Here is an 11,619-nt window from a genome sequence, read left to right as displayed (position 1 = left end):
CCAAAACCTACCATTTAGTTACAACCACTGTTAATGTCTTGATGTGCTTCTTTTTTCTTTTTTTAAGTAGGCTCCGCACTGGTCGTGGAGCCCCACGCTGGCCCAAACTCACAACCCTGAGATCAAGAGCTGAGCTGAGATCAAGCATCAGATGCTTAACCAACTGAGCCACCCAGGCGCCCCTTGGTGTGTGTCATTTTTCCATTGACTCATTTAGAACAAATATCACTTAAGGCCCCTGGTGCACGGTGTGAAGCCCTGAGGAATCCTGAGGTAAAGTCAACGGACACTTCCTAGAGCCTGTAGCATTTCCTTCCGATCTTTTCTCAGTGTTTTTTTTTGTACAGGCAAAAATGTTTGAAACTTCTCTCAAATTACAGAAACAGTTCCACCTCTCTCTTCTGTCGTCCTTGCTCCTTGGCAGACCCTGTCGAGCACCATCCAGGACAACCTTAGGCTTGGACCGATGCACGCTGGTGACTGTGGCAGATGCTGGTGGTGGCCCATATCCCCCTGGACCCTCTGAGACCATCTGCGGCCGCAGTGGGCAGTTCCCATAATGCTGATGGCAACCCCCTTCACGTTCTCAAACCTGACTCTTCACCATTCTCAAATCGATTATTTTTTTTATTCTTATGTTAATCCCCATACATTACATCATTAGTTCTAGATGAAGTGTTCCATGATTCATTGTTTGTGCATAACACCCTCAAATCGATTAACAAAGTCTTTGTTCCCATGCATGTCATTCCTGTGTGTCAGCTGCGCCTCGGCGGCCGTCCTAGCAAGGGGACAGCTGAAGAGGTGGTGGAAGTAGAAATGTATTGCGCCTAGATTTTACCATAGGTATTGTGTGCGCATGTGAGTGCTTATGCGCCTGCGCGTGTGCATGTTTAAATCCACTCTTTTCTTACTTAGGAAAGTACATGCCTATGTTTAGAAAAAATATATATCAAACAGATGCATCTGCACCCTTAACCCCCTTCCCCAGATGCAACAGTTGCCAACGTTCTTGATGTGTTTTTCCAGAAATATCCTAGGTATAAAAAGCACAGATATTGAATATAGATTCCCTTTTTTAGGTAAAAGGCAGCATAATATACACTCTACACTTCACCATATATATTGGGACTCACCCCAAAATAGAGTTACCTCACTTTTTTTCCACAACAATGTTCAGTTGTTTGGAAATGTCCCTTTTTTTTTTTTTTTAAGATTTTATTTATTTGACAGAGAGAGACACAGCGAGAGAGAGAGGGAACACAAGCAGGGGGAGTGGGAGAGGGAGAAGCAGGCTTCCCGCGGATCAAGGAGCCCGATGTGGGATTCGATCCCAGGACCCTGGGATCATGACCTGAGCTGAAGGCAGTCGCTTAACCGACTGAGCCACCCAGGCACCCGGAAATGTCCCTTTTGAATGGACATTTTGGTTGTTTAACTCGTTTGCTGTCACAAACAACTCTGCCTTGAACATCCTTATACACACATTTTTGTATACATGTATCACTACACTTTTGTCAACACTGAATATAATCAATGTCTTTTGATATTTAGTAGGTGACAGTTATTTTCTTATTTCATTTTTTTAATTTTTTCTTTTTTTGTTTTCTTATTTTTGTCTGTTTTTTCTTTTTTTCAGTTTTATTTTCTTTTTTCGAAGTGGATTTTTTTATATGTTTATCAAACTGTTGATAATTCTTTTTCAGTAAACTGACTTTTTCTATTTTTTGCCCATTTTCCATCTTCCTAATGTAAGATAAAAAAACTCTTGTGTTAAGGTTGGCCCCTTATTCAATCATCGTGCTACAAACATGTTGTCTTTTGCCTTTTTACCCTATGTGCTTTTCATCCCCAATTTAAAACTTTTTAGACAGCCTAATTTATTTTCTTTCTGGCTTTCTGGGTTTTGTGTCTTGTTTGGAAAAACCATCCTCCCTTCAAAACTATTTTGTGAAGTTACTTAGTAATTTATCCCAGCATTTTTCTGGGTCCTTAGTTAAATTTAAGACTCTGGAAATTATTTTAGGCTAGAAATCAGCCCTAATGTTTGTCCTTTCTACCTTGGCTCTGAGATCAATGATCCAGCTTCGCAGAAGTTTCAGGACAATCCAGATTTCCCAGGTCCCTGGCTTATTGGCATATTGCTGGTTGTGACCTAGGACCCCCAAGCCCTCTCCTGTGCACCGAGTTCTTGGTTTAGAACCCAGGGGGAACCTGCGCAGACCACTGTCACTGGGGCACATGGGTTCCAGGTGGCCTCACTGGGACCTGGGTGCCCATGTGACTCGGTCACAGACTGTAGCTCTTCCTCTGTAAATTCGGCTGGCTCCCGTCCCCTCTTCCCTCCCATCCCAGCTGTGCTGAGCCTTGCCAACTCTTCTCTGAGGACATTTGCATCATGCAGCAGCTGGAGGACTGCTTCGCTGAGCCATGGTCTGTTCAGCTGCCTCCGTGGGGCTCCTGGTCATGACTCTCCCCCTGGTGAGGTCACCAGTTGCTCAAGCGTCTCAACCTGTGAGTAAGCCTGGGGCAAGTACCCGGGGAAGGTCTACAGAGCTGACATAGGGGCCTATCAGCGTGAGAGGCAGCAAGGTGTGGATGAAGGGGCAGGTGGAGGCGTAAGGGCTGGAGGGAGAGGAAGTACTGTAAAAAAGAGAGGCCAGTTTGTTATAAAATCTCTGAGAGGTCAGTCTTATTTTCCAGGGTGTGGGATAGCTTTTGTTTCTTCGAGTCACTGTGAACTCCAGTGATGCCAGCTACATTTTGGATAAAGGTTCTCCCAGTCAAGCTTATAATTTAAAAATGGAAAGAAAAGAAAAATTTTCCAGCATAGAGGACAGGAGAGAATCTGAAGAAAGACAGCAAAGTCAAGATTAGCACTTTTTGATCTCTGTTTTCTCCCAAGAAGACATCTGTATCGCTGTGTGTATCCGTATCCATATCTATATCTGTATCTGTTTTTAGATAGTACCCACATTCACATACAATTTTGAGAGAGGGGGCAGTTGGTGAGGAAATAATTTACAGGAACCAGAGACTAAGGGAAGATGCTGCCTTATGCTCGCCCTTGTGACAGTTTCTACGGAGAGAACAGAATTCCCCAAGCCTCTGGGCCCCAGCCAGCTCTGCCCGGCCCTCCCAGCTGGTGTTCCAGACACAGCCATTTCAATTAGCCTAGAGGCCCAGGGACAGGTAAATTCAGGAAGGAATTAAGCAAAGCATGTTGACTCTCCAGGGTGTGCCTGGTTCCTGGGTTCAGGTGGGATTTGCAGGCCTTGGCAGAGTCCTTGGGGTTGCATCCCTGGCGCCTCCTACCAGAAGCCTGCTTTCCTCTCCTGATGTGCCTGCTTGATTCTGGCTAGGCAAAAAGAAGAGCTTCAAAGAGATGGAGTCACGCCAAATTACTCGGGCTAGCCCGAGCCCCCTGGGGAAGAAGGTGTCCCTGGAAGAAACCTGGGGTCAGCATCCTCTCAGAGGTCTCTCCTCTGTTCCAGGCACAGAGTCAGGCTGGAGGGGAATTGGGGCAGCAATTGGACCAGAGGAGTGGAGAAGGTGGTGAGTGGATGGAGTGGACAGGAGGAGGAAGGAGGGAGGGGTGGGAGGGCAAGGGGGGAAGACAGGGAGCAGGGAATGAGGCTGAAGAGGACCCACGGAAGACTGGATCCATGGCTGGCCACAGTGGACACTCAGGTCCAGAGGCCAGTTCTCTAGCTGTGAGGCCTGGAGAAAATCATTCATCTTGGAGAGCCTCATCTATAAAATGAGGGGATGGTGACATGGAGCTGTATGTGAATGCAACGTAGCTAGTGAGGGGTTATGGCCCTCTCCAGTCTTGTCAGCTCCTAGCTGGGCTATGGGAAGTGGGATCTGCCCGGGGTCCAGTGACCAGCCAGGTGTGGGAGGCAGAAGGGGACCAGCCCATGGCCTTGCCACCTCTCCTCTACAGCTGCCCCCTCTGCTCCTGTAGAATCAGTCCTGGCCTCGGTCTTTGTACAGCTGGACTTGCCAAATCAGACCTGGCCACTGGCACTCTCCAGGACCCTGACTCACCCCCTTGCCTCGGCTTCCTCTTTCCCAAGAACTCTCACTGGCCTCAGCCTCACAACAGGTAGGGCGGATTCTATGGAGCCCTGCCTCTCAGTGGGCCTTCCACCACTTGTGGGGGATGGGGAGCTCAGAGAGAAGGGGGCACAGGCTTCCCAGGTCTCCCACAGCCAGCTCGCTTAGACCGCTGCCGACCCCTCCCGTTTCCTGGAGGGTCTCCATGGCCCAGCTCCTTCCTCACCTCCCCACTAGACAGACCCTTCCCTTCCTGTTCCATGTCCCCATCTTCTAAACTTTGGCAGAGGCCCAAGAGGCAGCCGGTGGTGGGCTGGGAGTTCTCTGACCCCCGACCCCACCCCTGATGACTTTGCCCAGCAGGACCTCTGCTGCTTTGAACCCTGAGTGAGGAGGCGGTCCCGGATGGCTGAGGCTGTTGTGACTTTGGGATGGTCCCAGCCCTAGAGTGGCTCAGGCGTCGGAGGACTGGCTCTCTCATATGGCCTGCGCACGTCTTGTCCCCGCCCTCTGCCGCAGAGTGTAACCTCCACAGCGATGGGCAGACCTATTGTGCTTGCCTGTCTGGGTACCAGTGGAACACCAGCGTCTGCTCCCGGCACCCTCCCTGCGAGCCCGCCCACAGCCGCAGGCCCTGTGGCTGTCTGGTCCTCGGCGCCGCTGAAGCCGGCTCCTGCCAGTTGCTGCCACCTGGTGAGGAGATTTGGGAACTTGGAAACGAGTGGGCCCCTGGGAAAGAAAGCCTGTGTTTTCTCCTCTCTAACCCCTGTATTTCGGCCAGCTGGCCCAAGCCCAGGAGCTCCGCTGGGTGGGAGAATCGCCGGTTATCCTGGCGGGTCACAGCCTCAAGCTTGGGACTGAGTAGTGAGACTAATGAACAACAGGGCTCCTGAGACACATGGACAAGGAGAGAAAGGGCTAGAGTGACAGCTGTTGACCCTAGAGGGCCAGGAAGGGGCTCCAGCAGCCCCAGGTCCCCTAGGGGAGGGGAAATCGTGGGCCACAAGACTTCCCCGATTGGTTCCCAATGAAGGGTCCTCATCTGGACCGCAGCAGCCACTCTCGTCCAGGGACAAAACAAAACAAAGCAGTACTGCGGGCAGTGGGGAGGGAGTGACGAGGAACGGGCTTCCGAAGATGGGGAAGGAGTCGGCTTCACCGCAGAGGCCACAATTCCTGCTCCAAGGGGTGCCTGCCTTCTGCCTCCCTGCAGTCCCCGGACGGCTGAGCCTGACCTCCTCGGTGCGGACACCTGGCGCCACTCTGAACCTGACCCTTGTCAAGAGCCGTGAGACCACCAACCTGAACTGGTTCCTGCGGCACGCGGGCAGTCCCACACCCATCCTCCTGCAGCCAGGGACACATGTGTCCCTGGCCTCTAGCCCGGGCCAGGCTGTCCTCAGCATCCTCAACGCCTCCCATAGATGGGCAGGTAGCCAGCCTGCCCTTCCTTTCATCTCTCTTCTCCTCTGCCTTGCCCTTCTCTTTGTCCTTCTCTTCCCCTGCTTCCCTCACCTTCCTCCTCCTCCCTCTCTTCTCCTTCCTGCTTTTCTCTCCCCTTCCTTTCCTTTTGCATCTTTCCATTTATTCATTCTGGGGAAACAAAGGCTAAGGAGCCCACTAATGTGAACAATTTTAACAGGAGAATGCTGAAGGTGGGGTGTCAATTTCGGCAGCGAACAGACATTGTGTTTACTTCAAGATGTTGCAGTGGCCATCAGGTGGTTCGGGAAGGGCATCCCCTCGCAGGAAAGAGGTTCACTTGGAATCCATGGCTCCAGGCTATTAAAGAAAATGTCAGGAGCCTCTTCTCCAGGCCTCTTCCTCCTAGAAATCCTTTCGGGGGCGGGGATCTTTGTTGCTGGGCTTAAGGAGAGGCCGGGCCGGGAAGGCAGACCTCAGGTGTGGCTTTAGAGGCAGCAGAGCTTCTGTGGCACGGGTGGGGGCCGGAGGAGCTGGGAGGTGCAGCAGGTGTGTATCTGCAGGTGAGTACAGGTGCTGCTTTGAGGCTCAGGGATTCAGATGGGAGCTGTCCCAGGTGGTGAAGGTGCCCCTGCAGGCAACCGATGTGGCTCGGCTTCCAGACCAGCTCTCCATTCCCTGTGCCACCTGCCCTGGCTTCCAGCTGACCTGCTGCATCCCCAGCACGCACCTGGCCTACGCAGCTTCCTGGAGTCCCAGGGAGGGCAGCAAAGGTACGGAGGGGCTGTCGGGGCCGGGGGACAGGCGGCAGCTGGTCTCCAGGCCGCTGGCTCTCCAGCTCGCAGGAAGCAGAGGCTGCAGTTCAACCTGGGAGTTCTGGGTCCAAGTCCAACCCTGTTTTTACCCCACAAGCAATCCTAATTGTATTGATACAGCAAAAACCACATGAATGTAGATATGTTTTTTTTTTTTAAAGATTTTATTTATTTATTTGAGACAGAGAGAATGAGAGACAGAGAGCATGAGAGGGAGGAGGGTCAGAGGGAGAAGCAGACTCCCTGCCGAGCAGGGAGCCCAACGCGGGACTCGATCCAGGGACTCCAGGATCATGACCTGAGCCGAAGGCAATCGCTTAACCAACTGAGCCACCCAGGCGCCCTGAATGTAGATATGTTTGCAGAATGTTTTCACACAATCTTAATGAACTCTTGCAATATACTCTGTGAAGCTCGTTTGGTGATAGTCCCCATTCCACAAATGAGGAACCCGGCTTCAAGTCCTGGGGCTAGTTAGAGACCCCCAGGTGTCCCTCCCCAAAATCCAAGCTCTGCCTTCATAGTTTGATGCTCTCGTACCGCTCAGTTCTTCCGCACTGCGTCATCCGCTTCTGAAGTTGCTAGAAAGACTGAAAGGACATCTCTGGGCCTGCTGGGTTCTAGGTCTATTCCAGGCCCAGTAACTGTTCCCTCTCTCGTGTTATCTTCAGCCTCCTTAGTCAACAAGCCAGGCTCCCGGCGCTTTGTGCTGGCCGTTCACAACTGCCCTGTGGCTGACGCCACGTACACTTGTGAGCTGCAGAGCCCAGGACTGACCCCTCTCAGGGTCCCCATCTCTGTCACTGTCATCCAGGATACGTGGGACTTGGGGTCCAGCCGGTTGACCTCTTACTGCTTGCCCTGCGTGCTCCTTGACGTTTCCCTGCACTGGGCCGCACAGCCCGTCTCCAGAGCCTGAACAGGTTTCTGCCCCAGAAAGGCTGGGGCTGGACTGTGGTTGCCGAGCCTCCCTGATATCATTCTTCAGATGGAGACACCGCCTGCCCTGAGGACTCCTCAGCTGTTGCCTGGAAAGTCACCAAGGCTGGCCACGTGGCACAGCCCCCATGTCCGGTGAACAGGACGGGCACAGTGAAGCGGACCTGTGGGCCTGCTGGGACGTGGGAGCCCGTTCACAGCAGCTGCTCAGACCCAGAGCTCCTGGCCTTGCATCACAGAGCCCGGGTAAAGCTTCAGGCCCTGCTGCCCACAGGCCTCACCCTCCATGACCTACCCCTTTCTCACTCGGGACCTAGCTTTAGAAGCCTTTCCCTCTGAGGCCCGGCCTGAAGGTCACTCACCTTCTCTGAACTGGAGCCCAGCAGAGCCAGGGAGTGAGGCGGGGGCCAGAGAGTGCCCAGCATTCTCATTGTGGGGAGCATGCTATTCTCCAAACTTAATCCCACCAAATGTCTGTTCCATTAACATGGGTGTCAGTTCCTTCCATGTGGCTCACTGGATCTTTGCTTCCTGTCCCTTTGGGACTGGTGCGGGGATGGGGAGGAAAGAGCTGGATGGAGGAGGAATGGCCCCTCCCTCGTGAGGACTTGCCCACGCCACTCCCCAATTCCTGCTCTCTTGTGTCTCAGCTGCTACGGGCAGGCCAGGGCTGGCCTGCTGGGAAGGTGCCACAGATCCTGGCACAGCTGTCGGAGCACGTGATGGCGGTGAGCTCGCCCTCTGACTTATTGGCAAGGCTGGGCACCATATCATTCCTGGCCAAGGTGGTGGTGGATGCTAGAATACAGCTTACCCGCAGGGCCCTGGAGGTGAGCTCTCTGAGCCATGGCAGGGGCCAGCTGGGTAGTAGGGGCCTGAAGCTCTTTACCTCTGGGCACTTCTGTCCCCCTGACATCATCATGGGCTGTCAGCCAGCAGACCTTTCTAGAGTCTGAGTGTCTGCTTCCCTGGTCCGTCCCTCCTCTTGGACACCAGTCTCAAGGCCATGAAATGTGGAGAAGGTCTGATGCTGATAACACATGGGAGGTCAGGAAAGGCAGGAAGGGGTGTGAAGACGTGAGTTCAGAGGCATTCATGCACATGCAGATGCGTGCATATGATGTGAAGCCCCCCCCCCCACGCCACCCCCTGAAACACACACACACGATACCTACATGGAGATACTCACCCACTCTTGGCTTGGCTGGACTCACCTAAACCGGCTCTCAATATGGGCAACAGTTGGTGACCAATAAGAGGCATCCAAAAGAATAATCAGGGGCAACGACACAACACACTTCCTATCTGGGAATGTATATCACATGTGGGTGGATGGACGTGCATGTGGCCTTCTACTTCAGAACATCATGCCCTCTACCACTGGGTACCATTCTTAGCTTTACAGACCTGTAGGGGTCAAGGAATTGGAAAGGGGCCCCTTAGGGCCTGGGTGGCCCGAGGGATGGAGGGGAGAGAAAGACTGTCAGATGGCGAGGCTGGGTTGCACCAGGAGACCACATACTTGAAGTCACCCCAGTGGTGAGCTGAACAGCTCCCCATTCTTCCCATATAGAAACTCTTCCTGGGGCGCCGGGGTGGCTCAGTTGGTTAAGCAACTGCCTTCGGCTCAGGTCATGATCCCGGAGTCCCGGGATCGAGTCCCGCATCAGGCTCTCTGCTCGGCGGGGAGTCTGCTTCTCCCTCTCATGCTCTCTGTCTCTCATTCTCTCTGTCTCAAATAAATAAATAAAATCTTAAAAAAAAAAAAAAAGAAAGAACGAAACTCTTCCTTCACAGGTCTGTCTTCCTCTCCCCCTTTCTCTCCACCCATGGGTCTTCTGCTGGACTAGGAAAGGTGGCTTTGGGGCCTAGAGTTCCCTGTGCCCCTGGCCCAGTGCTATGGGCTCTAGCGGCCAGGGCTCATCTCTCTTTTGGGATCTCTCTGTTGGGCGTCACAGGCTCTCCTGAAAACCACAGACAAGGTCCTAGACATGGACACCGGCTCTCTGTGGGCCCCAGCCCAGGCCCAGAAGCCCTCAGCGGGCTCAGATTTCCTGCTGGCTGTGGAGACCCTGGCACGCAGCCTGTGCCCACAGGATCACCCCTTCTCCTTCAGCTTACGTAACGTGCAGCTACAGACCCAGCTCCTTGGACCTGCGTTTCCTGCTGACTACAGAGCCTCCTTCTCCACTCAGGCCCCATTGCATTGGGGGGCATGCATTCCTAGGCGCTCACTGGCCCCACTGGGCCATAATGGAACAAACATCAGTGTTACTAGCATGCTACTGCGGAAACTGGACCATCTTCTGCCCTCAAACTATGGCCAAGGGCTGGGGGACTCCTTCTATGCCACTCCTGGGCTGGTCCTCTCCATCTCCATCAGGGCAGGTGGCCAGGCCTTCAACCAGGGAGAGGTCATCATGGACTTCGGGGACACAGCTAGCACTCCCCACTGTGTCTTCTGGGACCATGATCTCTTCCAGGGCAAGGGGGGTTGGTCAGATGAAGGGTGCCAAGTGCAAACCGCTCACGCCAGCCCCACCGCTCAGTGTATCTGTCGGCACCTCACTGCCTTCTCCATCCTCATGTCCCGAAATACTCTTCCAGAAAACCCCACCCTGGGGCTGCTGAGTCAGGTGGGCTTGGGGGCCTCCATCCTGGCACCGCTTGTGTGCCTGGGCATGTACAGGCTGGTGTGGAGAGCCGTGGTACAGAACAAAGTTGCCTACTTATGCCACATGGTCCTGCTCAACGTGGTGCTCTGCCTTTTGGCTGCGGACACCTGCTTCCTGGGAGCCCCACTGCTTCCTCCGGGACGCCAAAGCCCACTCTGCCTGGCTGCTGCCTTCCTCTGTCACTTCCTCTACTTGGCCACCTTTTTCTGGATGCTGGCTCAGGCCCTGATGTTGGCCCACCAGCTGCTCTTCGTCTTCAGTCAGCTGTCCAAGTGCCGAGTATTCTCCCTGATGGTGGTCCTTGGCTATATGTGCCCAATGGGGTTTGCAGGTGCTGCCCTGGGCCTCTACCTACCCCAAGGGCAATACCTGGGGGAGGGGGCATGCTGGTTGAATGGGAAGGGAGGGGCACGCTACACCTTCGTCGGGCCAGTGCTGGCTATTGTGGGCATGAACGGGCTGGTACTAGCCATGGCTGTGCTGAAGCTCCTGAGACCTTCGCTGTCAGAGGGGCCCCAGGTGGAGAAGCGCCATGCCCTTCTGAGGGTGACCAAAGCCCTGCTCGTTCTCACCCCGTCTTCAGCCTCACCTGGGGGCTGGGCCTGGCCACCCTGCTGGAGGAAGTCTCCATAGTTCCTCACTACATCTTCACGATTCTCAACACCACCCAGGTGGGTGACAGTGTGGTGGCTGTGTTTTTGCCCTTTTAGATGGTCTAAGTGACTGCCAGTCCCTTCTCAAGGAGGTATCATGGTGAGGCAGAAGAAATAGTCTCAGGAATTTTAGAAGACTTAGGTTTGGATCCCATTTCCTCCGCTGACTAGCTGGAGAACTTTGGACAAACCTCCGTGAGCTTTGGTTTTCTTATCCGTAAAATAGTATCTGGTTTTGCCAGAGAAGTCAGGGAATTGTCAGTACTCAAAACTTTGAGATCTATCCTTTGTAACCAAAGCAGTGAGAGAAGTACCTGAAACTGATTCTATGCACCAAATGATGCGAATATGCAGAAAACTCTAGATGGGAAGCCTCGGGACATGAATTAGACAGGAAGACAGAGGCTAAAGGAAAAGGAGAGGGAAAAGAGTTGACTTTGGTTGATTCCTTCCTCCTTGACTAACTTATCCCCATATCTCTCTTTTAGGGTGTCTTCATCTTACTGTTTGGTTGCCTCACAGACAAGAAGGTGAGTCTGCCCACCTAACCCGTCTGACTTGCGGTGCCCAGGCCAGGACTTGGGCTGGCATAACCAGGGCGTTACGTCTCCTGCAGATACGAGAGGCTTTACTCAAACGCTTCTGCCGCACCCAACCCTCCAACTCCACCATCGCCCTAGTGAGTTGCTGGCTTCGAATCCTCAGTTCTCGCGCTGAGAGCAGGTTAGAAGCAGCTGTTCCAAGCCTTCCTAAGAGGCACAGCTAGGAGCCGAGAGGAGGTTGGGATTGTCTTTTAGAATGAGCATGTTTCAGGTTCAAACTCCCCAACAATGGAGAAAAGAGCCCCGTCAGAGCAGTCGAGAGTCAGGTTCCTGGGCTCCTGATTCCAACCTGGGCTCCTGGGGACTCTCTTTGTCCCTGGTTTCTCCATTTGAAAGTCTGCCTCCAGTTACTATATGAAGGGAATAGGTAGGATCGGTAAGCATGGGAGTCAGCGTAGCCGAGAGCAGAGTTCCTAGGATTACTGTGGCCCCGGCAGGAGGGCAGGTGAGAACG

General features: G+C 53.4%; 1 protein-coding gene across 1 annotated transcript; it reads left to right on the top strand.

The window, feature by feature from the left end:
- Positions 1-3,385: 3,385 nt before the first annotated feature.
- Positions 3,386-11,329, top strand: ADGRF3 (adhesion G protein-coupled receptor F3). The gene is given in 12 exon segments (XM_035000525.1): positions 3,386-3,458; positions 3,968-4,108; positions 4,579-4,752; positions 5,246-5,491; positions 6,045-6,254; positions 6,968-7,109; positions 7,283-7,481; positions 7,886-8,065; positions 9,194-10,484; positions 10,487-10,581; positions 11,052-11,093; positions 11,180-11,329. Coding segments are annotated over 12 exon segments (2,943 nt in total).
- Positions 11,330-11,619: the final 290 nt, after the last annotated feature.

The sequence above is a fragment of the Mirounga leonina genome, unplaced genomic scaffold (genome assembly GCF_011800145.1).
Source record: "Mirounga leonina isolate KUSES-001 unplaced genomic scaffold, KU_Mleo_1.0 Mir_125, whole genome shotgun sequence".
In the NCBI taxonomy this organism is placed as follows: domain Eukaryota; kingdom Metazoa; phylum Chordata; class Mammalia; order Carnivora; family Phocidae; genus Mirounga; species Mirounga leonina.
This window is presented reverse-complemented; position numbering and strand designations above follow the sequence as displayed.